This window comes from Sciurus vulgaris (assembly GCF_902686455.1).
Source record: "Sciurus vulgaris genome assembly, chromosome: 11".
In the NCBI taxonomy this organism is placed as follows: Eukaryota; Metazoa; Chordata; class Mammalia; order Rodentia; family Sciuridae; genus Sciurus; species Sciurus vulgaris.
Genome location: NC_136472.1, coordinates 70,626,299 through 70,651,788, shown reverse-complemented (window position 1 = coordinate 70,651,788; position 25,490 = coordinate 70,626,299). Strand labels below are relative to the sequence as shown.

At 50.6% G+C, this 25,490-nt stretch overlaps 1 protein-coding gene across 1 annotated transcript; it reads left to right on the top strand.

Annotated features, from left to right (window-relative positions):
• On the top strand, positions 1-24,567 carry STARD10 (StAR related lipid transfer domain containing 10). Its single transcript, XM_079103792.1, has 7 exons — positions 1-239; positions 612-934; positions 20,487-20,634; positions 21,248-21,351; positions 22,086-22,203; positions 23,874-23,926; positions 24,153-24,567. The coding sequence occupies exons 2-7, from the start codon at positions 728-730 to the stop codon at positions 24,396-24,398; spliced, it is 876 nt and encodes a 291-aa protein (XP_078959918.1). The 5' UTR covers positions 1-239; positions 612-727; the 3' UTR covers positions 24,399-24,567.
• Positions 24,568-25,490: the final 923 nt, after the last annotated feature.

Genomic DNA, 25,490 nt, shown 5'->3' with positions numbered 1-25,490 from the left:
CTCCGCAGCCTGGAAAATACCAAGCGAGGCGAGCGGAGCCCCGGAGCCCCCAGCCTAGCCCGGAGGGAGGAGCGCGGGAGGGGGCGCGCGGGGCGGGGGGTGCGGGGCGGGGCCGGGCGGCGGGACCCACTGCTCCTCCCCCCAGGGCCCCCGCGCGGCCCCCGGTCGCCCGGGCAGCGGCGGCAGCGGAGGCGCTCGCACCCCGGCCCCGGCGGGCCCCGGCGGAGCAGCGGACACAGGTGAGTGGCCCCGCCGGCCGGCTCCCCACCCCGCCCCCGCGCTCACCCGCGCGCATCCTGCGCCCGCGCCGCTGCCGAGTTAGTTGAGCCGGTCCGGCCACCACTGCGCGGGGACCCTCGCCAGACCGTCTGTCACCTCGGGTCCCCGCGTCCCGACAGGCTTCCGCGGGGCCACCCGCACCCGATACGCAGTCCCCGCGCCGGCCCTAGAGAGGTCTGGGGTCGCTCCATGGGGGTGGCCCCCGTGACTGTCCTGTGCCCGTCCGCCCTGCCCCAGGGGCCAGCCCCTGCCTAACCACACCAGTTCTGGACCCCAGCAGCCCCACCCGCACTCCCAGCGCACTGACTCCGGTCCCCAAACCGGTCTTGCAGGTCCCTGGAAGGTGGCGTCAGCATCTGCAACCGCGTCGACAACGTTGTCGGAGCCTCCGCGGAGGACCCAGGAGAACCGGACTAGGAACACGGTGCTGGGCCTTCCCTCTTCCCCCATGGAAAAGTCAGCGGCCTCAACAGAGCCTCAAGGGCCTCGGCCTGTCCTGGGCCGTGAAAGTGTCCAGGTGCCGGACGACCAGGACTTCCGCAGCTTCCGGTCAGAGTGTGAGGCTGAGGTGGGCTGGAACCTGACCTACAGCAAGGCTGGCGTGTCTGTGTGGGTGCAGGCGATGGAGATGGATCGGACTCTACACAAGATCAAGGTAGGGGTGCACTACTGCACCTGAAGCCTCCACCACACTTTACTCCCTCATCCCAGAGTCTTCTCTTCTTGCTGCAGCGCCACAGACTCCTGGGGGTGCATCTGGGCCCAGAAAGTCTCCTGCCAGAAACCAGGAGGAGGCATGGTCTACTGGGCCAAGTCTCCATTATACAGATGGGCCAACTGAGGCCGAGAGAGGGGATGTGACCCACTCTGGCTTACTCAGTTGAAAGCCAGGCAAGCCCCCCACCCCCGGGTACTTAGGAGGGGAGCTGCTGCTAGGCCTATCAGGAGAGTGGTTTCCCCCAGGGATCCCTCTGCCCAACAAGCCTCCACTTGGCCCCTGACTTGAGTCACCCCAGGCCAGAGACTGATCTCCTTTCTCCCTAATTCCTGGTCCGCTCAGCCTGAGCTGGATCTCCTCCCCTAGCTCTGCACATTGATCCTTCCTGCCTGATCCCCTTCTCTCTCCCTTCCCTCCCTGGCAGCTCCCTAAGTCTCCAGCAGGGGCTCAGTTTTGTGGCTGGCAGATTGTGACTGGCAGATCCCAAAGGCAGGGTTTCGATGTCCCTGCCTTGCACTGGGGCAGGCTGGGGTGGGCTAGGGAAACAGGGAACCTGGGATCAGGTCAGAGGCCAGCTCAGAGGACAGTTGCAGACACAGCAGCTCCTCACAGCCATCCTCTCACTTCCCTGCAGCTTCATGCTTCTCCTCTCTCAGCCATGAGGTAGATTTGGGGTTTGATGGGTAAATGGGGCAGAGGCTGGTGAAGACCCTGGTGTTGCTGTGAGTACCACATTTTGAGGCTGGGTAGGTCTCCTTTCAGAGGGCTCCTGGCAATAGGCCTCCTTTCCCTTGCCCACTTCTCCCTTCTGTTCTGGAGCATGTGAAGGAATATATTCCTGTTGCCAGGGGCTAGGACACTAGGCTTTTTAGAGAGGAACTCCCCCTGCCTGAGACCTGAACTTTGACTTATTTTGGGTATCCTGCCTCACACCAGACTTGAGCTCTCTGACCTTTCCCTTCTGATCCTGTACCTTTCTGCCCAAATGTCCTTAATCATTTACTGCTTTGTCCATCTTGTCCGCCAGATGTACATGGCTTTGCTCTTTCTGCCTTCTCTTGTCCCTTCCACAACTCTCTGCCTCTACCCTGGCTATCTGACCTCTTTGTCTTTGGGTTTTCATGTGTGCCTGGGTGTCCAGGCCTTGAGGACCCTGGGCTAGTATTCTCAAAGGCCTAACCATTGTTTGAACTGAGGAGCAAGGAAGGGGAGGGCAGCTGGTAGGACCCCAGCTTGGTGCTGCATGAGGGGAGCATGGACATATTCTATTCTTCCCCATGCATCCAGCACCAAAAGGGCAGGGATGTGGTTGAGGGAAGGAGGAAGGAAGGGTCTAAGGAACAACAGTGAATGAAAGGTGAGCAAGGTGGCTACAGGGAGCCTGCGTTGTGACCTGAGAAGGATTTAAGGCTGGCAGTACTCGGCGGAGGGAGTCGTAGGAAAGTGTAGTTTCCCCACTACGCCTGGTTCTGGGAGGTGGGTACTCCCACCCTCTGTCAACAGGGTGGAGCTGCCTCTCCAATCTGGCTTGGTTAATGAATAAACGCACCCAGCCTGGCACTGGAGTTGGCAGGTTGGGGGCCAGTCTGCCACAGCAGACCCCATGTAACCAGGTCAACTTGTCAGATGGCCTTCCTTGGAGTGAGGGCTTAGAAAAACGGGATGTTGGTGGACTTCTGGGCAGGGTGTATATCCTGGCCCTACTTCTCTCTCAGACTGAAAGGAGGTTGGAGGTGCCAGAGGGGCTTTGAAAGCCCTGTTAATATTCCCCTTCCCCCACAATGGGGTTCAGGTAAGGATAGTGAGGCCCAGAGGAGTCAGGAGCCAGCCCAGGGTCACACAGCCAAGTTCCAGCAGAGCTGGCCTAGAGCCCAGATGTGTATAGCCTCCCAGTCCTACCACTCTCTTACTTGTTCTCTATCATGCTGCCCCTAGATCTTTTCCCTGCCATACAGGAGGTGAGCAAAGCCTTGGTCCCAGGGAGGAGACTCACACCTTGGTCATAAGCATCCTCAAGTGCCAGCTCCCATTCCTTGTCCTTTCAGCAAAAGATGGAACTCTGGGAGCTAGGAAAAGGCCTTATTTGAGCTACCCATCCCCGAGATTCCAGGACTCTCAGGTGCCATGCAGCTAATCCTATTTCTGATAAGAGCTCCTGCTCTGAACCAAGCATTTTTCTCCTTTACTAATTCACCCTCAGACAAGTCATGGGCAGTAGTAGGCCTGTCACCTTATTACAAACAAAGAAACTGAGGCTGAAAGAGAAGATGTCCTTTGCCTAAGGTCATACAGCAGTTGGGGCAATGGCTCCAGAGCCTCTGTGCATGAGCTCACATCATTAGGCAACATCTGACCTTTAACCCCATCAATAACTCTTTGAAGAATCCAAGAACACAATGTTCTCATCATCCCTTTCTTGTTGATAGATGACAAAGCTGAGGCCCACAAAGGGGAGAGACTTGTCAAGGTCAGGACTGCAGGGTTGAAGCCAGAGTTCCAGGGATGACTGGTCATCCCAGGAGGCTGGGACTCAACCGCAGGTGTTCGTTGAGCTTCTGTTCCCCTCCTGTCTCTTTTCTCCTGCCCAGGCAGCTGCCCCTAGACATGCCTTGTGCCCATGATAGAAGGGGAAAGGCATGTGTGTGGAGGGGGGGTGAGGGGGGGGGTCCATCACCTATTAACCTGATTGATTTCTCCTCTTCTCCCTATTCCTGTGTCAGAGGCCCCTAGAAGCCACCATGGCTCTGGGCCCAGCAGTTGGAACCAGGTCAAAGGAAGGGAATGTTTGGAGGCCACCTCCACTCTTCCCCTTTCTTGTGGCCTGGCCCCAGGCCTGTACTGTGCTCTGGGTACTGGCGGATGCTGCCTCCTGATAGTCCAGGCCTCATTACCAGAGGCAGGACACTTAACACGGATCCTTATACAAGGCAAAGGGCTGCTTGGAACCCTGAACCCGAACCCAAGTCTCTCAAAGTTCAGGCCTGTTCCCCCAGGGTTCCCTTAGTGGTATAAGATATGAAAACTTGGAAATTATGGTCTATCATTCAACCAGGGCCATCTGGGGTCCAGTTTTAGCTTGGTGTCCTCTTGCCATGTGTGACGTGGACCTGTCCCCGCCTGTCTCTGGGACTGTTTGTCCATCTGTGCCAGTGGGGCCCCTCCTGACCCTGGAGCCTCTGAACTCAGTGCCTGGCCAGGGCCATGGGGGAGAGATGAGGAGCAGAGGGCAGACAGCAGATGACATGGCCTGCACTCAGCCCTGCCCTGGAGGTCATGTGCTCAGGACTCTTTATACCTACTACATGCCTAGTCTTGTGCATGGCTAGCCATGTGAGGGGGCAGAAGATGAGAACTGGACCCTTCCTCAGGTTTCCAGAATCTGGTGGAGAGGGAACAAATGCTAGGTGACCCCTGCCTATTGCTTAGGGTACATATTCACAGACAACTTAAAGAGGCAGGGCTGGAGCCTAGTGGGAGTCGACACCTAGGCCAGGAGCAGGCTGGGTTGGAGGGCCCTTGAGGGCCTTGGTTCTAAAGCAGGTGTGGGATGTCTTTTGTGGGAGTGTGGCAGAAAGCCTGAAGTTCCTCTTGCCACAGGAAACTGGGCAGTAGGGACCTGTCTCTTCTGACTTCCTGTCTTGTAGCCCCTCCCCTTCCCTTTGAAGGAAGCTTTAGTGGCCCCCTCCCAGCCCTGTCTCACTGACCACCTGCCCCCACATCATAGACTCTGTGGATTCCAGGCTCAAGTCAGTGCTCAGGTCTTACTCCCTGCTCCCTTCCCCTCAGTGCCTCTTCCTGCTCCCTGGGTAACAGCTCACTCAGGGATCTCCAAGGGCTCTTACTCTTAGCCAATGGGTCCTCCTTACTCTTACTTCTTACAGTCTGTGAGACGTACAAGTGTCTTGGGGAAGGTAGGGCCAGGGCCAGGACCCTTCATAATTGTCCTGCAGGGTAGGGCTATTAGCTTCATCAGGCAGACAGGAAACTGAGGTTCCCATGTATAAGGCCAAACAGCTAGAGGTACCTGAAGCTGGGTCAGAACCAGGTCCTTGGATCCTCAAGGCTGAGTTTTCTGGCACTTGGACCTAGTTATTAGCATGGTTAGCCCTTCTCTCTCTGGAACCCCATGGCTCAGAACTATCTTTCCCTTCAGCCTTGGGTCACCCTGTGCTGTCACTGTGGGAGGGCACTCTGGAGGAGACCCAGCTGGGCAAGAGTATAGTCCTTACTAGGTGACCTTGGGGTCATTTTACCTTTCTAGGTTCTTTTATTCTTTTATTCTTTTTCTTCCCCTGGTGCTGGGGCTTGAACCCAGGAACTCACACATGCTAGGCAAGTGCTCTACCACTGAGCTACTTTCCAAGCCCTTTTTATTTTTATTTTGAAACAGTGTCTCATTGGGTTGTCCAAACTGGCCTCAAACTTCGATTCTCCTGTCTCAGCCTCCCAAGTAGCTGGGATTATATGTGTGTGCCACCATCCTGTCTGGGTCTATTTTCTTATCTGTGGTGGCAGGGGTGGGAGTTAATCTGGTTTTAGGGCCTTGGACTGCATGAGTTCAGGTTCAGGCTTGGCCTCTGCCCTCTCTGGGGCTATTTCCTCATCTCTACAGAAAATTTCTGGGTAGAGGCTTTATTAACCTTAGGCCAGGGTACGAAGATTTCATTGCTGGATACAGAGTAAGGATGAATGTTAAGGTCTTGATAATATGTGCCAGAAGGGGACTTTGCATTCAGAATTAGGCCCTGAGGACCCCTTCCCTGGCTAGCTCTGGACTGACTTGGCATGGGGGAAACTGGAAGAAGTAGCTTCAGAGCTGTCTTTAGGGAACAGGCTACTAGAGATCATGCCCCAGGTAGTTTCCAGACTTTGGAGTAGGGACTTCAGGGAGGGGAAAGGTCAGAGGTGAATGGAGGTTTTAGGAAGCCCTCCTGCCAGAGGTGCCTGGTTGAGTTGAGGATATAGGGGAGACAGCACAGGAGTCCTGGTTATGTGACCCCAGGCAAGTTGTCCCTGCCTAGGCTTTTAGCTTCCTCATCTTTCAAAGGTGAATAGTAGCACTGTGCTCCTCTGACTTCGTTGGGCACTTTGTTCATTCATTTGCTCATTCATGAACATTCCCTGATAGCCTTTCCTTGCCTGGATCTCGGCTGGAGGTGGGGGATAGCAGGGAATCAGACCCTGCCCTCAAGGAGCTCCCAGTTGGATGCTGAGACAGACACTTGTCACAGAAGCTGTGGAAACCCAGAGGGGTCAGGCCTTGGGAGTCAGGGAAGGTCTCACAGAAGAGAAACATTGAGGCAATCCCTTTGGAATTCAGTGGAGAAAGAGAAGTACACGTTTGATAGCATCAGGAGCATTCCATATAGAGGAACATCTGTGCGAAGGCCCTGAGGCAGAAAACAAGGCAGTGCATTTGGAGAACTACAAATGGTTGACTATGGGGAATGGAGGAGGATAGAGAGCTAGACTGGGGGCCTTGGTCCTGGAGTGTAAAAGTCCTGCGGTCCCAGAGAAGGGTTTTAGAGGAGGTGGGAAATACTGCTGCTGCTCTGTGTGTCCAGGAAGAGGTCCCAAACCTACACCAAAGCAGGGCTGTGGGGAGTGGAGCTAAAAATCACATCCAGAGAGATTTAGGAGAGGTAACAGAGAGGATATGGTGGTCACTGCATAACTCTGTGCAATGTGTGAACTGTCAAGTGTAGTGCAGGCTGGGATGTAAGGTGTAGGGATATGCATCCTCTTGGCACCTGCCCTGGGAGTGGGTTGGGGGTACCTCCAATCTGTCCCTGCTGGGACACGAGGATCCCCAGCCTCTGGACTGGCTTTCTGTCCTGCACATGCAGCTCCCCAGGCTCTGGCTTTTAAACTTTAACGAGCCCCAGCTCAGTTTCCAGCCGAGAGTCTTTAAAGTTTCAGGAGATGAGAGAAAGGAGCGAGTCCTGGAGACAGCTGGGTTTTCTTTCTTCCCTTGCGTCTCCATGCCTGGCTGGGCTGCCTGGAGCCAGAGTTGTATGCTTCATGACCCCAGAGGCCTGGCACTCTGTGGGGATCTGGGTTCTTGGCTGGACTGCTCCAGGTTGTTTCTGAGGGACCAGTGGCCATGGGCCTGTGAGCCACGTTGCCACCAAGGACAGATGGGAGTAGAGACCTATTCAAGTTCTGACCCCTAAACTTTGCCTTTCACCTGGCAGATGATCATGCTCTGGCAACTGGTGGGGGCAAGGCATCAGACCAGGTGTCAGGCTAGAGATGTCCCCACTCTTCTTCATTGCCTCCCCTTGGCATGCTTAAACTGACTTTGATGCTCTGGAGCCCCTGGAGACTCAGAAACATGGCCATGGAGGGCCCCATGCCAAATATAGGTTCCTTTCATCTGTCATTAAAGAGAGGCTGAGGCAGGTGTCACAGGGCAGCTGGCACTTTTCTCTGGAACTTTAACATACCGTTGCTTTCCTGTCTCAGCCTGGGCTTGCTAAAGGCAGGTACCTGCCACCTCCGATATCTCTCTAGAATGCTTATGTCTGGGGCCAGTTGACAATGTCTGCGCTTTTGAGAAGTGGGAGTGACTCCTGACTCAGATCTCCCCTATAGTGCCTAAGCCACTTAATCTCATCCTTTGGGTTTCATGTCACAACACCCATCTGCCACTGGCTCTCTCAGATCCCCTTTTCCATCTTCTGGATCACCCCCACCTCTGTCTTTGGGTCCTTTTAGATTGCCAGGTACCTGGTACTGAATGAGGGAGGCGATGAGTCTGGAGGCAGAGGCCTGCTAGCCAGAGGGGGTGGAGCTCTCTGTGTCTCCAACATGCATGTGTTCACTCATTCCTTCATTCCACACATTTACTGAGTACATACTATTTGCCAAGTATGTGTTATGTCCAGGAATTTAGTTAGCATCAAACCACACAGACTGGACCCTGCTGTCTTGGGGTTTACATGGGAACCAAGCAAAAGGGAAGCAAACAATTAAATAAGAAACCAAATGATGGTGTATGAGGACAGGATGATGTGAGGGGGGTTGAGAATTCTGTCTGGGCTTTTGTGAGTGGAGCTGAATTGTGGATGATTGTGTGTGTGATGTGGACTCATTGGATGGATTGTGAACCCCCTAAGGCAGGTACCAGGATACCCATCCCCTCTTTTCCTGCCCTGTTGACAGCCCTGGAGCAGGCACCAGACAAGGATCAGTCAATCTATACTGAATGCATGTGCGTGTGCCTATGGTTGTGTCTGTGCCTCTGAGTGTGAGACTGTGTTTCTGTATCTGGTTTTACTCTGTGTATGTGAGTCACACCCCCTCACTGCAGAAGCAGAGTTGTCTCTGATCCAATTGTGTTTCCTCAAATGTCTCTTGGCAGTGCCCACCTCCTGACTCAATTCTGTTTCTGCCGTGGTTTCCCCTTTCTGCCTCCAGTGAAGCCTCCTGTCCTTATCTCTGGGACTGTCTGTGGGTCTCAAGGTGTTCCTTTTGGGTGTGTTTTTTATCCTTGTCTTTGTTCCCCTCTCCTATGCTTACTGCTTCTTGTCCCTTTTTCTCTGTTTTTCCCAGTTATTTTTCATTTAACAAACCTCTTCTCTTGCCTCCTACCCACTCTGCCAGTCACTGTGCTTGCGCTGGGGACCTGGAGATGGATTAGACCTGGGCCCTCCTCCCAAAAGACTCAAGACCTGGTGGGGAGACAGACAGAGAAGTACTGGGACCGAGGTTTACACTGAGGCTTAAGGGGGCTAATAACTGACAGCATGATAGGGGAGGGAAAGAGGCCTTCAGCAAGAGATGGGATTTGGGTGGTGCCTGGTGGCCTAGCAGGAGTCGGGCAGCAAACTGAGGAGGTCCTGTGAGTCCTTCAGTGAGGTAGGATCCCTGTGTATGGTAGGTGTACAAGGCTGAATAAGGAAGAGTGGGGACAGAGCCAGGGTGGGGAGGACATTTTGGAATGTGGACTGTATCTTGAAGGCACAGAGAGAGAGGGGTGGGGGCAGGAGGGAGAGAGAGAGAAAACTAGCAGAAGCTTTCAAGCTGGGCAGTGCCATTGTCAGCTGTGGTTTTAGAAAGCTCCCTGGCTACAGGGAACTGTTGTCTTGGAAGCCAAAGAAGAGGATGTGGCTATAGGGTTGAAACAATGATGGTGAGGCCTGCCTGGGTGGGCAGAGAGGGGTTTCTAGGAAGGCTGAGTCTGAGTAGAACCCAAGGGGCAAGAGTTGAAGAGTAAGAAGTAAGTCTAGAATCATGCCCAGGTTCCAGGTGCAGGAGGGGAGGGCAGGAAAGAAGAGTGAGTACTGGGAAAAGAAATGTGATGGCACTGGACATGGTGAGCTTGAGAGGCCTGTTGGCTGTCTGAGGCCCAGGAGGCTGACGAAGATAAAGTCTGGAGCTGACTAGATTTTCAGAGGGTGTCATCCGCTGGCCATCCCTGAAGTCCTGTGAGGTGTTTCTCCTTTTATTCTTTGTGTGTCTTGATGTCCAGTGGCAGCCCTGACCTCTCTCTGTCTTGTGTTCTAGGCTCGCCCACTCTCTGCCTCTCTTTCTCAGCTCTCTCTCCTCCATCTGGCTCCCCCTCCTCCCCCAGAATAGGAGTGAGGAAGCAGGAGGTCTAGAGCAGGAGGTCAGTGTCAGAGCAGGAGGTTCATTACTGCTGCAGAGCTGGGGCCTGCTGCCCTGGAGCCTGGGGTGGGGGTGGGGGTCTAGAGGCTGCTGGAGACCAGAGGGAGGTAGGGGAGGAGGCAGAGCAGGGATGAGTCACTCAGCCCTGGTTGGAGAGCAGCACAGAGGGCCCAGCTGGGTCTGTTTGGGGAGCTGTGTCTAGGGAGACACAGCAACACCTCCATTCTCCATACAGTCTCAGGGAGCCCACTTTTGTGGAAAGATGAGTTTGGAGTAGCTGTTGTCAGTTCCTCTTCTCATCAGAGGACAGGGCCATAGGAACTGCCTGACCATTTTATAGGTGGAAATATTGAACCAAAGGAGGGGAAGGAGACCTTGCATTGGGCCATAGCACATGTGCTTTCTGTGTCCTTCCAGCTCCTCCTACCCAGGCAGAGGCTGGTTCCAACATCCATTTCCCACTTCATCCACACCAAAGTCCCAAGCTCTAGCACGGATGCCTTGAGAACAGTCCCCTTTTGGCGAGGCACTGACTTACCTAGGATTCCTTGAGTCTCTGACAAAACAGAGTCTGGGATGGACTTTGGTTCACAATGGGTTCCTCTACTTTGCTTTTCTGAACTACCATTTACCAAGGGGCATAATCTTCTCTCAGGCAATTGAAAGTATGGGATTAGGTGAGTCTATAAAAGTAGCATAGAATCTGGCACAGAGCTGGTACCTTATTAACACTTGTTGAGTGGATGAATGAATGAAGCGTTTGAGGTACCCAAGGCACAGCTCCACTTCTCACCTTGTCCTTATTCACTCCAGATCACTTGGGTTACCTCATGCTACTGCATATGCCCTCTCCTTCTCCTGACCAGTTGACTGTTTCTAGTTCTCTCTGCCAGGAACTTCTCCCCCTACCCCTTTTCATTTGGGTGCCCATCTGCTCTTCTGGTCATCTTCCAGGGCTCAGCTTTCATGCCCCTCTCTGCACCTATGCCTCTTGCTTCCTTCTGTTCCTGCCCTGCCCTTCCTTCCCCTTTGGCCACCTCACCCCCTGCCCATGGGTGGGTGACCCAATCCCTTCTGGCTCCAGGTTCCTGCACAGTGGCAGCCTTGGAGGAGCTTGGTGGCATGTTAGCTCAATCAGAAGGATGCTGTGGAGCATTTCCATTACCTCAGTGTCATGCAGACAGCCTGGGGACCCAGCTTAGCTGAACCTGTACTTTCAGGTCCAGAAACAAGGACTTTGGGGTTCAGAGCAACACTTTCTAATTAAAAGTGTTTTTTAAATTTGGTTTTTAGTGCATTATAGTTATACTCAGTAGTGGGGTTCGTTTTGATACATTGAAAAATTCATACAGCATAGTTTTCTTCATTTCAATCCCTAGTACTTCCTCCAAAAGGGTGTTTTTAAATATATTGTATAAATTATAGCTACAGTAACAAGAATCCAAAAATAGGGATCTGGTGAGGTGGAAGGTGCCTATGTTCCCAGCTATGTGGAAAGCTGAGGCGAGAGAATCACTTGAGCCTATGAGTTCAAGGGCAGCATTGGCAACTTAGGGAGACCCTGTCTCTAAATAAATAAGTGAATGAAAAATAAATCACCTAGAACTTTTCCTTGGTTCCTTCTAGCTTTCTTTCACAGGTACAATTTATACATAGTTTAAATCATGGCACAGGTATTAGTTTGTATCCTGTTTTTGTTCATTTAACGTTTCATCAGTAGAAGTTTCTCTTAATGCTACAGAGTTGTTAATTCATGAAAATTTCTGGCAGCTGCTCACCACCAGGCCTGTTCTGGGTTCTGAGTGTACAGAGTTGTGTGACCATTGCCTGTGCTCTGGGGGAGTCCACGACCCTCACTGACTGTGCAGTAATCATTAAGGTGATGTGTTGTTCTTAGCCAAACTGGGCTTGCTGATGCTGGTGTTCCAGGTTCTTCAGTGTAACTTACTAATTACAACTCATTCAGTATACTCATGATGTCGTAATAGAACATTTTTCTTATTTTAAATTTTTTCCTGAGTGTAAATTTCTAGTTCTAGGGATCTAGGAACTGATTTGAAAGACATATTTTTATGATTTTTTTAGAATATTTACCAAACTGTTTTCCAGAATAGTGGAACTAGTTTTTGCTGTCACCATTAACATTCTTTGTTTTTTGTTTTTGTTTTTGTTTTATTTGGTGATGATCAAACCCTGAGCATGTGTTCTACTACTGAGCTAGACCCACATAAGCAACATATTTATGTATTTCTGCTAATTTGCTAAGTATAAATTGGTACTTCAGTATAATTTTTTTCCTAGGGTTTTTTTTTTTTTTTTTTTTAAACTCATGAAACTACAGGCATGGCACTGGGTCCAGATAATTTTCTTTTCTTTTTTTAATCAAAGCCATTAAAGATCTCAAAGCAAGTTCCAGAATCTCCCCTGGATCTGTGTGTTAGAGTCCCAACCCCTGCATTCCTTTGATGACAGCAGAAGCAGCAATCATCCTAAAGGCAGAGAGACTTATAGGAATCCAGGGCTCTTATGACTAGCTGCCTTCTGAATTGCACAGGAGTACTGAGGGCCCTGGGTTAAGGCCCAGTGTTCTGAATTAGAGAAGCTCACACAGGCACTGGCTCTATTTATTTATTTATTTATTTTTATTTTTGGTGGTGCCAGGGATTGAACCCAGGCCTTATGCATGCTAGGCAAGTGCTCAACTGCTGAGCTACATCCCCAGCCCATTTTAAAATTTTTATTTTGAGGCAAGATCTTGCTAAATTGCCCATTCTGGCATAGAACTTGTTGTGATCCTCCTGCCTCAGCCTTGTGAGTATCTGGGCAGGCATAACCTCTTGTTGGGTCACTTCTTCATCCCTCCACTCAGATAGCAGGTCTTAACTGAGTACTTGCTGTGTGCCAGGGGACTCCAAGATGAACAAGGAGCCATAGCACTGCAGGGGAATTCATGCAGTTCGGTGCCTGCTGATGGAGGGAGGGCCTGGGGGTGGAGGAAACAAGGAGGAACAGACTCCAGCCCAACCTGAAGAATTAGGGGTAGGAAGGGCTGCTTGGATAGCAGACAGCAGGTTGAAATTTGAAGACCAAATATGGGAGGAAGTTCTGGGGAAGGTAGCATTTTGGGCAGACCTGTAGGAGGAAGTGTTTCAGTACCCCTTATGGCAGGACTGATAAACATCTTTCCTCCCCCTTCTTTTTTTTCTTTTTTTCTTTTTTTTTTTTGATACTGGGTATTGAACCCAGAGACATTTTACCACTGAGCTACATCTCCAGCTCTTTTTTATTTTTAAGATGGAGTCTCACTAAGTTGCTTAGGGCCTCGCTAAGTTGCTGAGGCTGGCTTTGAACTTTCAATCTTCCTGCGTTAGCCTCCTGAGTTGCTGAGATTAGAGGCATGTGCCACCATGCCTGTCTCCTCCCCTTTGTTGCCCTGGAACATCTCTTAAGCACCCTGGAAAGCCAGTACCCTGAAACATCTCTTGAAGATTTTGTGAGGGATGGGGAAGGGTATGAAGGTCAAAGTCTTGGGAGTCTCCATTCTAGGGCCCCCAGAAACCTCAAGGCAAGTGGAAGATCTCCCTCAGCTCAGTGTTGTGCTAACCTCATGGGGTTTGGGAGTAAGACAGTAAGCAGGCCCTGAGAGCAAAGTGGTACAGAGGGTCCCTGGTGCCGGGCCTTTGACCTCCTGTGTGCCCTGGGCAGTTTGTGCCTCTCAGAGCTTCCTCTTCTGGTCCAACATGGTGAGGACAGGGCCTGACTGTGGGTTGTGAGGGTGGAGTGGGTAAATCTGTTCAGGGCCCTGGTGTGGAGAGCTGTCAGCCCCTTCCTGGCTACCCACCCTTTGGAGGGATCTTGGCAGTTTTTTTTTCTTTTTTTTTTTTTTCTTTTTTAATTTTTAAAAAATTTGTTCCTAGTCCTTTTATAGCCTGCCCTTTGGGGATTAGCAGGAAGGCTTCCTTGGACAGGGCCTGGGGAGTCAGAGAAAGTTGCTGGGAAGCTCTAGGAAGGGCAATTACCACAGAGGGCTTTATGTACAAGTCTTCTTTGATCCTCATTAGTACCACTCTGAGGGAGAATGATCCCTATTGGCAGACCTTGTGTTTTTTGTCCAGGCTGAGGCCATACAGCCAGAACATGGCAGGGCCTGTCTGATGCAGACCACCCAGATTGCTGGGTAATCTGTGAGTCTGGGGCCTGACTGGGACCAGCAGGGCAACATGATGGGGAAGGGTTCTCAGAGGGGGTTTCCAGGTGCAGAACCCCAGCCCTGGGTTTCAGAAAAGTACAGTCCTGCCTTTTAGACTAGTGAGGTCTGGGGATTGAGTCAGGAACTTTGTTTGGAGGAAGAATCTGTGAGCTGGACTTTCCTGGTCAGCAAGCCCTTCTGAATCCAGTAAACACTGCCTAATAACTACCAAACCCCCAGTTTCTAGCTTGTTTGTTTTAGCTGGGCCAGTTCTACTCTGGTGCAGGTGGCAGAAAGTCATGGTACTTTGGAGTCAGGAACACCTGACTGGTTCTCTGCCCCACTGCTATTAGCTATGTGGCCTTGGCCAATACTCTGGGCCCATTTCATCATCTGTTAAATGGGGATGATGATTCCCACCCAGGTGTTGGAGGGTAAGAGGTAATGTCTGCAAAAGAATGCAGCTTGGCACCCTTGATGTTTGCTAAATGCCAGCTCTCCAGGGGGTCCATGGTCCAGGCATTCCTGTCACTTTGTGGGATGGTTAGTTGTTCAGTGACTCAAAGCAAGTGGTAGGGCTTGTTGAGGTTAGGATTATTGACCAGGGCTTGATTGGTTTGATCTTTTAAGCCCCATCTCCTGTTGAATACTTCCTCTTATTTGAGTATGATTCTGTTGGGAAAGGGTAATTTGCTTAACAGTTACTTCCATTACAGAACTGTGTGCTGAAATGTTATGTGTTGAAGTTAGTACAGTCTATGGGATATTTATTTCCTTTACCCTTCTCTGGGCCTCAGGTTCTCCAGAGTGATGGTTGAAGAGATCATCTCCTGGGTTCTGAGGACTTTGGGATAATTCATGCCCCACAAATCCCATGGGCAAGGATATTGGAGACCACCATGTGAGGTCTTGTGGGAAGGGTTAGACTCGGGTCCATTTGTGTGTGTCCATATACTTGTTACTGCCCTGACTCTCAAGAGCAGGGCTTAGCTCCATGGAGGTGACTTGACTTCCCTTCCTAACTAGTTGGCCATCCTCTGGATTTTGGGAGAAACTCCTACCTTCCCTGCAGTAGAGATCCCTGGGAGTATCTGCTGGGAACTGGGCAAGGGGTAGAGAGACAGCTTGGGCATTGGATCCTGCTCTGAACTTGTTTAAGCCTCCAGGCCTCCTCCTGTGCCCTTTTAGTGCCTCAGCTCCTTATCTTTTGAGGCTCAGTTGCCCCCTCCCCCCCACAGTACCTCCCCCTTTCAACCTGCTCATTCTGTGTTTGGGTCCTAGCCTCTCTTATCATTCCATTTCGGGGGCCTCTTTGGGGCAGGACCCAGGTCTGGCTTGTCTATGGTTGGTTCCTTACTATTCAGTTGCAGGCCTGGTACACAGCAGTCTTCAGAATGTGGTGAATGGATGAATAGAAGGTCAGGGACCAGAGTGAATCAAGAGGTGCCCAGGGCACAAATTATAAAGAGGTCCATGCAAATTTGACCTTATCCATTCTAGAGTGGAAGGGTGAATGGCTTCTCAGGAAGCCTTCTGAGTAGTACCAGCCATTTTTTGAGCATTCACTATGGGCTAGGCGTTTCATATACATCATCTCATTCAATCACTGTATCCTCAGGGAATAGGTACTTTTATTCCCCATTTTCATGTCAGGAAACTAAGTCTAATAAGAGTTAAATCTTGTGCCCAAGTGGAAGAGCTGGAGTTTGGATCAGAGGATTGCCAGTCTCAAAGGCCATGTAAGTCTTCCCTTGTGGCCTTCCTTGCTATCCAGTCCCTTTTGCCTATATCTCTGTGAGACTCGGGATTCTGTAGGGGAGGGGAGTTCCCAGGGGTTCTGGGCAATCCCAGATACTCATGAGGACCTCCGTCTCATGAGGTTTTGGAGAGTTAGAATGCTGGGGACAAGTCTGTAATTTCTCTGGTGACACCTGCTCCCTCTGGTTCTTGGTTTTCTCAACTGTAAAATGGCTGCATGTTAGGCTCTCTGCCTTAACCAGGCTTTAAAAGCTTTGTAGCCCACCATGGCTTCTAGGCCAAGCACCTACCTCCCATTCAATTTCCAATGGGAGCTCAAGGGTTCCAGTCAGATGAATTAACTTGCCCATGACCTAATGGCTGTGGGGTCTGGTCACAGATTAACTCATAGTCTATAGTGACTCAGCTCTACCCTAGCACCTGTCCCTCCCATAGCCTCTTAGAATTACACCTTATGGGGTATGGCCACCACTGCCAGCACGGGAACAAAGGCGGATATAATTTCCACATGGCACCCAGCCGCTGCCTCCTGGGGGCTGTGGAAAGGCTTCTTGGCCTGGAGCCACGCCAGCTGCCATGGGCTTGGTGTGCCTGTGGACAGTTACCTGACCTGGGCACTCAGCCTGCCTCAGTTTCCTCACCTATGCCATTTCGGCCAGGGTTCTCACCTTCCCAGCAGGGTCCTGCTGCTACCCTTCCTCCACAAGAGTCTGCCTGGGAAATCTTTGAAGTTTCCCTCTTTATCTTCAAGATAAAGTGCTATACGTGTTTACACCCAGTGGGCCCCTCTTCTGTTTTGTGGTTCTGCATGTTTAGCTTCCTGCCTGCTGTCCCAGAATGGGGAGGGCTCTGGGCTCTGGAGCCACAACAGCCCTGATCCAGTAGTCTCTGGGAAGAGGATGGGCAGCGTCAGCCCTTTCCTGTGTGCATCGAGCCGAGTGTGGATGGGGGTTGGGGTGGCGTCAAGCCTGGCTCCAGAGAAGGTGCAGTTTCAGTTTGGATTCTAACTTAAGAAGTAGAGTTTTGTTCTCATTGTCCCTTCATATATCCACTGTTCAGGATAACATGTTTGAGAACTTGTAAAACCAGTCCAGCTTCTAAACTTGGATTTAGAGAAACATGATTTTCTCAGAAGCCACACTGAATGCTCCCTGATAGTTAAGGTATAAAAGACCTGGTTTTGTATTCCTGCCTTCTTGCTTTCTTGCTGTGTGATCTGGGCAAGTTGCTTAATTTTCTGGGCTTCAGTGTTGTTTTGTAGCACAGGAATGATAACAAAAGTTTAGGGTAAGGGGTGAGCACATGCTGAATGTTAGTGTAGCACCTGGACCTTTGCATGGCTGCTCAAGGGAGGGTTATTTGGATCCTAATGGTGGTGCCCATCTGGCCTCTGCTGTCTTCTCCAACCCCCTTTCTCACCTTTGCATCCTATTCATCACTTTGTTCATTCATTCATTCACTCACTCATTCACTCATATCACTCCTTCAGCCTAGTATAGTTCTCCAGTCTTTCCTTGGCTCTTACAATCATGGCATTTCTATGCCAGTTCTTTTGTAAAATGTCCCCATTTTGAATTTGTCAGATGTTTCTTTATAATTAATGTTATGCACCCTTGGCAGACATACCACATAAGTGATTCCTGAATTCTTTTCAGTGTGTCTTATCAGGTGACATCTGGTTGTAGTGTCTCCTGTTACTAACGATATTCACTTTGATCTCTTGGTTGAGGTAGTATCTGCAAGTCTTCTGTATAATGTATAAAGTTATTCATTTTCCCTTTGTAATTAATAAATATGTAATAGGAAGGCACTTAGAAACTGTGAATACCCTATTCCTCATCAAACATTCCTTATTCATATACATTTTTGTTTCTTGTTTTACTCAATGGAGTATAATCTGTTGCTATAATTATTTTAGTACAATTTGTCACAGATTTAACCTGTGGTAGAGTGACCAACTGTCTTAGTTTGCCTGGGATTAAGGAGTTACCCAGGATTCGAGACTTTGAGTTGTAAAATTGGGAGAGTACCAGGCAAACCCCTGGGTTTTTGCCTTGGCTGGACCACTTGGCAAACACCTCACTCCTAGACTGAGCTTCTCTGTGAAACCTGAGCCCCCCCCCCCCATCCTAGGAACAAATCTCCTCTGGGCCTGAGCATTTCAGGTCTCCTCCTGTACTTTAGGCATCTGGAAGCTTCCCAAGGACAAGCCTCAGATTCATCTCTGCCTCCTTTGGCTCAGGACTGTGCTGAAACTGGGGGCTGCTAGTTAAGTGACTGGATCTAGTCAAACCCCCATCATGCAGCAGAAAAGCAAACAGAGCAGAAAGGAAGGGTAATTTGTTCAGAGTCACACTTTGCAGGCTTGGGCCTGCCCTTTGACTTCGTGTGTGTGTGTGTTTGTGTGTGTTTGCGCGCGCGCGCTGGGGATTGAACCCAAGGCTTCACCTGGGCTAAGCACACGCTGTACCACTGAGCTACATCCCCAGTCCAGGTTTTAGTTTTCTTAATTCTAAAATGGGGCTAAGAGCTCAGAGCATTGCTCTGAGAAGAAAATGAGGTAATGGGCATAAAACACTTAGTATAGTATATGGCACACGGTGAGTGTACCCCCCAGTATCTCTGGGGAAACTTTATTGTTTAACAGTGTTATTATTACCTGAGCAGGGTGGCACATTCCAGCAACTCAGGAAGCTGAGGCAGGAGAATCACAAGTTCAAGATCACTCCAGGCAACCTTGTGAGACCCTGTTTCAAAATAAAAAATAAAAAGGATTTGGGGAGTAACTCAGTGGTAGAGTGCCCCTTAGTTCAATCCCCAGTATTGAAAAAAATTTTTTTTCATTATTGTGGAAGCAGTATTATAAAATCAGAAATATAGATTAGCAAAAAGAAGATAAAACCATTATATTCTTATCATATAGAGATTGCCACTGTTAACACTTCAATGGTTGGGCTTCTTTAGTGACATCCTTCCCTCCCTCCCTCCCTTCTTTCCTTCCTTCCTTCCTTCCTCCTTCCTTCCTTGTGGTGATTGTTCCCAGGGATATTTACTTCTGAGCAATAGCCCCAGACATTTTATTTGTATTTTGAGACAAGGTCTTACTAAGTTGCTTAGAGTGTCACCAAGTTACTGAGACTGGCCTTGAACTTACGATCCTCTTGCCTTAGCCTCCTGAGTCACTGGGATTATAGGTATGCACCACCTCACCTGGCTTCCTGACCTTTTTTCTTTTAAAAAAAAGAGTGTGCATGTGTGTCTTTTTTTTTTTTTCTCCCATAAAGAGATTATTCATTCCTTTGGTTTTTTTCAGTGCTGGGAACTGAACCCAAGCCACTGAGCTACATCCCCAGCCCTGTACATTCCATTTCATAACCTGTTTTTTAATCAGGCAGAACTCTCCCACCATATTGTTTGTGTACATTTTTAGTGCATCTATGCTGATCACTTTCACATTTCTCCAGTTGTCCCCCAAATGTCCTTTATAGCTGGTGTGTCTAGATGGGTATGCAGTCTGGGATCACACTTTACATGTGGCTGTTATGTCCTATGTATGACTATTAAACTCAGTTTCTTTATTATGACATTGACCTGTCAATATGAAATTGACCTGCAGAAGAGACCAGGCCAATAGCTTTAAAGAATGTCTTACTATCTGGCTTTGTCTGGTTGTATTCTCATGGTGTCACTTAGCTTGTTCCTCTGTCCTCTGTATTTTCTGTAATCTGAAGTTATGTGTAGGATTTGATGAGTTTATGGGTGCCTAGAATACAAGTGTGGTGTGGCCTTTCTGCCACCACTAGTGGTGCCAAGGCCTATCTCAAGTCAATGTAAACCCTCCTTTGTATGGTTGCATGCATCCCCTTGCGAGTAGAAAGTAACATGTGTGGGTTCTCCACACTCTGAATGCCAGTTCTGGAAGACCAACTTTCCTTGTTCCTTCCCTCCTTCCCTTCCTCCCTCCCTCCCTCTGTTCCTTCCTTACTCCATTCATCCCTCCCTCCCTTCCTTCCTTCCTCCATACTGGGGATCAAACCCACGATCTTGTACATACTTGGCAAGTACTCTATCATTAATAAGTTATATCCTCAACCCAGGATCCCTTTTTATACCACACAAAAAAACTTGTCCATTTGCTAAGGCAAACCTGACCTTGAGGGTTGGGCTCTTTAGTGAAAAAAAAAAAAAAATTCACAGAATAAGTAATTGACTGAGTTTCATCATGCTGATTGCAAATCTTGAGAAACCTGGTTCTGATTTTACTTGCTTCCCAGACACGTGAGCTGGGTTAAATCCTGGCACTACTTCTTACCAGCGGGTGACCTTGGGCACATTACCTAAAGTCTTTGAGCCTCAAATTCCTCCTTGGATTTCTTGTCTGGCAGAGTTGTTGGGAAGGTTAATAAAACAAGTTACGTTTGGCTATTTTCCCCCTAGATGGAAAGCTCTTTGAGGGCGAGACTAATAAATACTAAGACATCCAGAGATATTTGCGAAATGAAAACACACATACAGGTGGACAAGTGGTATGGCTGGGTGATAAGGACCATGGGAGGGAAGCCATCATTCCATCTAGGCATTTGTCTTTTCACTTGTGCTCTCATTTCATTGACATGTAGCCAGCCCATGTTCCATGTTGAATCAGCTGTGAGCCTCTGCCCCTGAGGAGCTCGCCAGGGTCTGGAAGGGCATGAACAGAATCTCAGGGTGGGAAAATGGAAGGTCTGGCTGGGAAGGCTTCCTAGAGGAGACTGCAGGAAGGTTGAGAACAGGGAGGTGATCTTTGGGTACAGGGGCTTTGTCTCCTGGCACAGGAGGAAGGCTTCAGAGGTCCCTGATCCTATTCTCCTTCTCCTCCTTTGCCTGTCTGCTCCCCACCCCTGGCTCGGGCTCTGAGCCCTGTGTGATGCTGACAACCATGTCTGTCTGCAGTGCCGTATGGAGTGCCGTGATGTACCAGCAGAGACACTCTACGATGTCCTACACGACATTGAGTACCGAAAGAAGTGGGACAGCAACGTCATTGAGACTTTCGACATCGCCCGTTTGACTGTCAACGCTGATGTGGGCTATTATTCTTGTGAGCAGGCGCAGCATACCCAGCCCAGTCCCTTGGCCTCCATCCAGGCCTCCCCCAAGCTTCCTCCTCTCACCTTCCCTCCCTGTGGCCAATCCCATGGCTGGCTGCTCAGAGACCTGAGTGCTGAGACTGAGGGCTGCCTGCTCTTAGACGCTTGGGCATGAGTGTGTGCACTCACTAACACATATGTTGTCACATGTTAACAAAGACCACACACACAAATATGCATTCACACAGTTGCATACACAACCCATAGCCACGTGCCACATTCTCAGACATATATTTTCACACACACACACACACACACACACACTCATAATAATACTGTTTTTCTCCCATCACACATTCATATATGCAAATTGGCCAGACCAGCAAGGTAAGGGCTGTGTGAGGTTGTGAGGCAGAGGGATAGCTAGACAGTAGGGACAAGGGTTCTTCTCTGTCTCTTCTCTAGTTCCAGTTGGGGGACTGTGTCCCAGTGGGGTGGATACCTGTTTGGATCAGTGGGGGCTGGCAGTTAATTAGGCATTCCTCCGTTACTGGCCTCTGCCACACCCTCACTTGCAGGCAGGAGAACCAGCGGTCTGGCTGAACTGTCCCTTGCCCTCCACAGGGAGGTGTCCCAAGCCTCTGAAGAACCGTGACGTCATCACCCTCCGCTCCTGGCTCCCCATGGGCACTGATTACATCATTATGAACTACTCAGTCAAACATCCTGTGAGTCCATCTGCCTTCCCTGCTGGGTGGGTGAGGCAAGGTGCCAGGCAGGACTGGGCCACTACTGACACCATGACTCTGTGACTTTGGGCAGGCAGGGGGCTCTGTGACCCTCAGTTTCCTTTCTGTGAGGATAATGGTTTCTGTCTCCCTGTTTGGGCTGTCAAGCACATCAGGAGAGGGTAGTGTGGGCCATTTCTGTGGTAAGGGGATGGGATGGGCTGGCCTTGGTTTGATGGGGCACTGGGATGAAGCTGAACAGGAAATAAAGAAGCAAGATGTGAGTGACAGTATTCTGTGACCCTCCCTAAGGTGGGGCCACCTTGATCACCCTGGGCAGGGAGAACAGGCAGGTATGGCTGGCCTGGAAAGGGTCAAGTGTCTTTGTGAACTCATTAGCCTTGACCCTAGACTGGGGGATTTCCCTTGGGAACAAGGAAAGCCTTAAGAAGGGAAAGGATGATCTGGTCTGATTCTTGCCTTTCTCCTTGCCCCCAGCATCAGGTCTGGCTTGGCAAGGACACCAGAGGATGTGAACTAACTGTGTGTGTGTGTGTGTGTGTGTCTGTGTGTGTTCATGTGTGCGTGTACGTATATGCGCATATATACACACATACTTGTATGTGTGTATATGTGTGTGTATGTGTGTGTGTGTGTGTGTCTGTGTGTGTATCACAAAGACATCTCTTCTGCCCCCATGCTGAGTCTCACCTCCCTGTACCTTCCATCCCCAGAAATACCCACCTCGCAAAGACTTGGTCCGAGCTGTGTCCATCCAGACGGGCTACCTCATCCAGAGCACTGGGCCCAAGAGCTGCGTCATCACCTACCTGGCCCAGGTGGACCCCAAAGGTGAGGGCTTGGCCCTGGCAGCCTGTCACAGGATCCTTCCCTATACTACAGGGGATGGGCTTGTCTACTAGGGATCCAGAGGCCATTTGTTAGGAGATGTTTTGTATTTGGGGCATCTCTACCCAAAGGCATGGTATGAAAAGAATGGGCCAGGGTGGCAGCCACTGCTCCTCTGAGGAGACTTGGAACTTCCTTCCTGGGCCCTCACATTCCTCATTCAGATCTGTGCCTGCTCACTGGCTGTTCCAGCTGTCTGCCTATTGGGCTTCCATCCTCTATCTTGTAGGAAGCCTAGGTTTTCTAGGCCTGTCCTTTCTTTGAGGGCTCAGCCACGCCTGGGGCTGCTTTGGAAGCTGACCACACATCTCTTTCTGCTGAGGTCCAAGTCCCTGTGGCCACTGATCTCCTGCACATTCTCCCTTAGGATGTCTGCTCAGTACCTGAGACCCAGCATCCAAGACTAAGCTTACCATCGCCTCTCCCCACCTCTCCTTCTCCTAAGCATCAGCCTTCCAGTCACCCCACTTGGTCAGCTGGAGTCACTCCCGCTTTTTCAGCTCCCAAATCCTGTCTCTGATTCTTAATGATTCTGCCTCTGACATAGCTCCTGAATATGCCATTTCTCCGTATACTCAGCTACCTTGTCTATCCGTACCAGTTACTGGAGGAATTTTTCTAAAATGCTTATTTTGTCATGACTGCATTTGTTTAAAATACTTCTCTGACTCTGTGATGTCTCAGAATACAGTCTGAATCCCCTCCCCAGGTTTCCTAGCCCCTCCACACCCTTCGACTTTTCCACTTCCCTGACCAGATAGACTTTTCCTTCAAATACATCTCTCCTCCCTTATTCAGCCCTCCAAGTCTGCTTCAAATAGCACCTGTTCTGTCACTAATGCTCAGGGGTGTACCTGCTCCCTGCTCTGTGGCCCACTTCCTGTTAGAATACCTAGCACATGATTGGGCCCCCAGAGAGTGAGCTCCCCTTTTGAACCCCAAGGCTAGTCCAGGGTGGGTGTCACAGTGAATGTGGAATGAGTGGGTGACTGAATGAGTGACTAAAGGATGGTTAAATCTTCAATATCCTTGCTGGGTTCAAGTCCCTGGGGTCATAGTGGCCCCAGTGCAGGGCTCCCAGGCCTCACTGAGTGTATTGACTGTCAGGCAGAGCAGATTCTTGGCAATGAACTGGGCTGTGGATTCCAGGCCAGGCCAGGCTGGGGTGTTCAACACAAAGCCTGTGTAGTCAGGACAGGGGATGGAAGGACAGCCAGAGAAGGAGCTGAGCATCTAGGCCCAGTTGTAGTGGTAGGGTTAAGAATGAGAAGGGACATCAGTGTAAAAGGAGGAAAGAGGTAGGCTGGAGCTTGGTGGGTCAGAATTCAACCCACAAGTAGCCTGTGTTTACCTAGGACCCTGTGGTTTTCTTCCATGCATTCTTAGGACTCAGAAGAGGGACACTGAAGGCAGAGCTGACCCTAGGACCTTGAGGTCTGAGGTGGGAAGGAGTGAGGAAGATGAAGTTTATAGGATTGCTTCACTCGTCCCTTCCCATGGAGTAAAGGGTAGCCTCTCAGGAAGCTCAAGCAGAGGGAGGGGACAGGGGATAGATGGGGCTGGGTGCCTGAGGCTGCTTCCTCCCTTCTCATCATACTTCCCTGTCCTCTTAGGCTCCTTACCCAAGTGGGTAGTGAATAAATCTTCTCAGTTCCTGGCTCCCAAGGTGAGTGACCTTGAGACTTCAGGGGTCTGGAGGCTGGGGGAGAGGATATTAGGGATGTTAGGGTGAGGTGGTGGAGTCAAGGATGGACACTGCGGGGGGGTCGTCAGGGAATGAGGGACCAAGTTATGAAACCCATAAGGGTTGGGAAGCTGGTGGTGCTAGAGGGGCATGGGAAACCCGTAGTCCTGCCCCACCACCCCTGAAACTGCGGGCATTGGGTCTGCAGGCCATGAAGAAGATGTACAAGGCCTGCGTCAAGTACCCTGAGTGGAAGCAGAAGCATCAGCCACACTTCAAACCATGGCTGCACCCAGAACAGAGCCCATTGCCCAGCCTGGCGCTGTCGGAGCTGTCAGTGCAGCACGCGGACTCGCTGGAGAATATCGACGAGAGTGCAGTGGCAGAGAGCCGGGAGGATCGAGTGGGTGGTGCAGGTGGCGAGGGCAGTGATGACGACACCTCGCTCACCTGAGTGCAGTACTGCTGCATGGACTGAGACAGGACTGGGGCTGAGCCCTGAGGCATGGATCCTCCTGCACTTCCTCCCCTCCCTCACCCTGCCTCCTGGGGGCCCTGGGCTGGGCCCAGGCGGCATTGCAGCCTGGCTGGACACAGCCCCAATAAACGATCCCACAGCCTCAGCTGGCTCATCCCTGTGCCTGCTTCCCAACTGCCCCAGCACTGCCACTGCCCTGGTTCTTCAATTACTTTCATTAATGTTGTTATTGCTTGCCTGGCCTTTGATCCTTTGAGCATCTCGTTTCCCCATATGTAGCTGGGGTGGTTATCACCCCCCTCTTCCTGTCCATTTTCACTCATACATCCACCTGTCCTTGTTGCATGTTCACTTTGCCGTTTTGCCAGGCTATCTGGTTGCCCTCAGCTGATCTAAGGGAGGAAGCAGGCCTGACCATCATGGATTAGAAGGTGGGGTTCTCCTGTGTGATCCCTGTTCTAAGGCCCCTTAGGTTCAACCTATGGGCTGGTATCTCATGATCTCCTGTCATCACAGAAGGGAAGGTCTCAGGTCACAGGGTCATTGGTCTCAGAAATGAGGCTTGGACAGCATGTCACAGAGGAGGGAGTTTGGTGTGCAGGTGAGGGTCATTGACTCCACTGCACTGGAAGGGCCAAGCTCTTTCGTTTGCACCCTCCCTTCCTAGTTTATTCTGAATGTCTCAGGACTGTGTTAACAGAAATGGTGGAGCCTGGGACCTACATCCCCTTTCCAGTGGCCAGATGCCAGCCCCCTTGCTCTGTGCTTCACCTGGCTACTCTTAGATCTGGAGGTAGGCCTAGGCTTTTTCTTTGTGGCCTTCTTGCTCAAAAGGGAGGGCTCTGTGCTCTACTCCTCTCCAGGAATTTGGGTCCTATGCAAACCTGGGGCCTAGAATTTCTCCCCAAGGTCTGGTTCCTTTTGGAAAGTTGTTCACCTTAGCCCCTGCCGGTGGAAGACATAGTCTACTCAGAGTCAGGTCCTCCTGAAGGGATAGGCAGATGATTAGTTGGGGGTGGGCAAGAAATTCTGTCACTTACCTTGAAGGATTCCAGTCCCAGCTTTGCT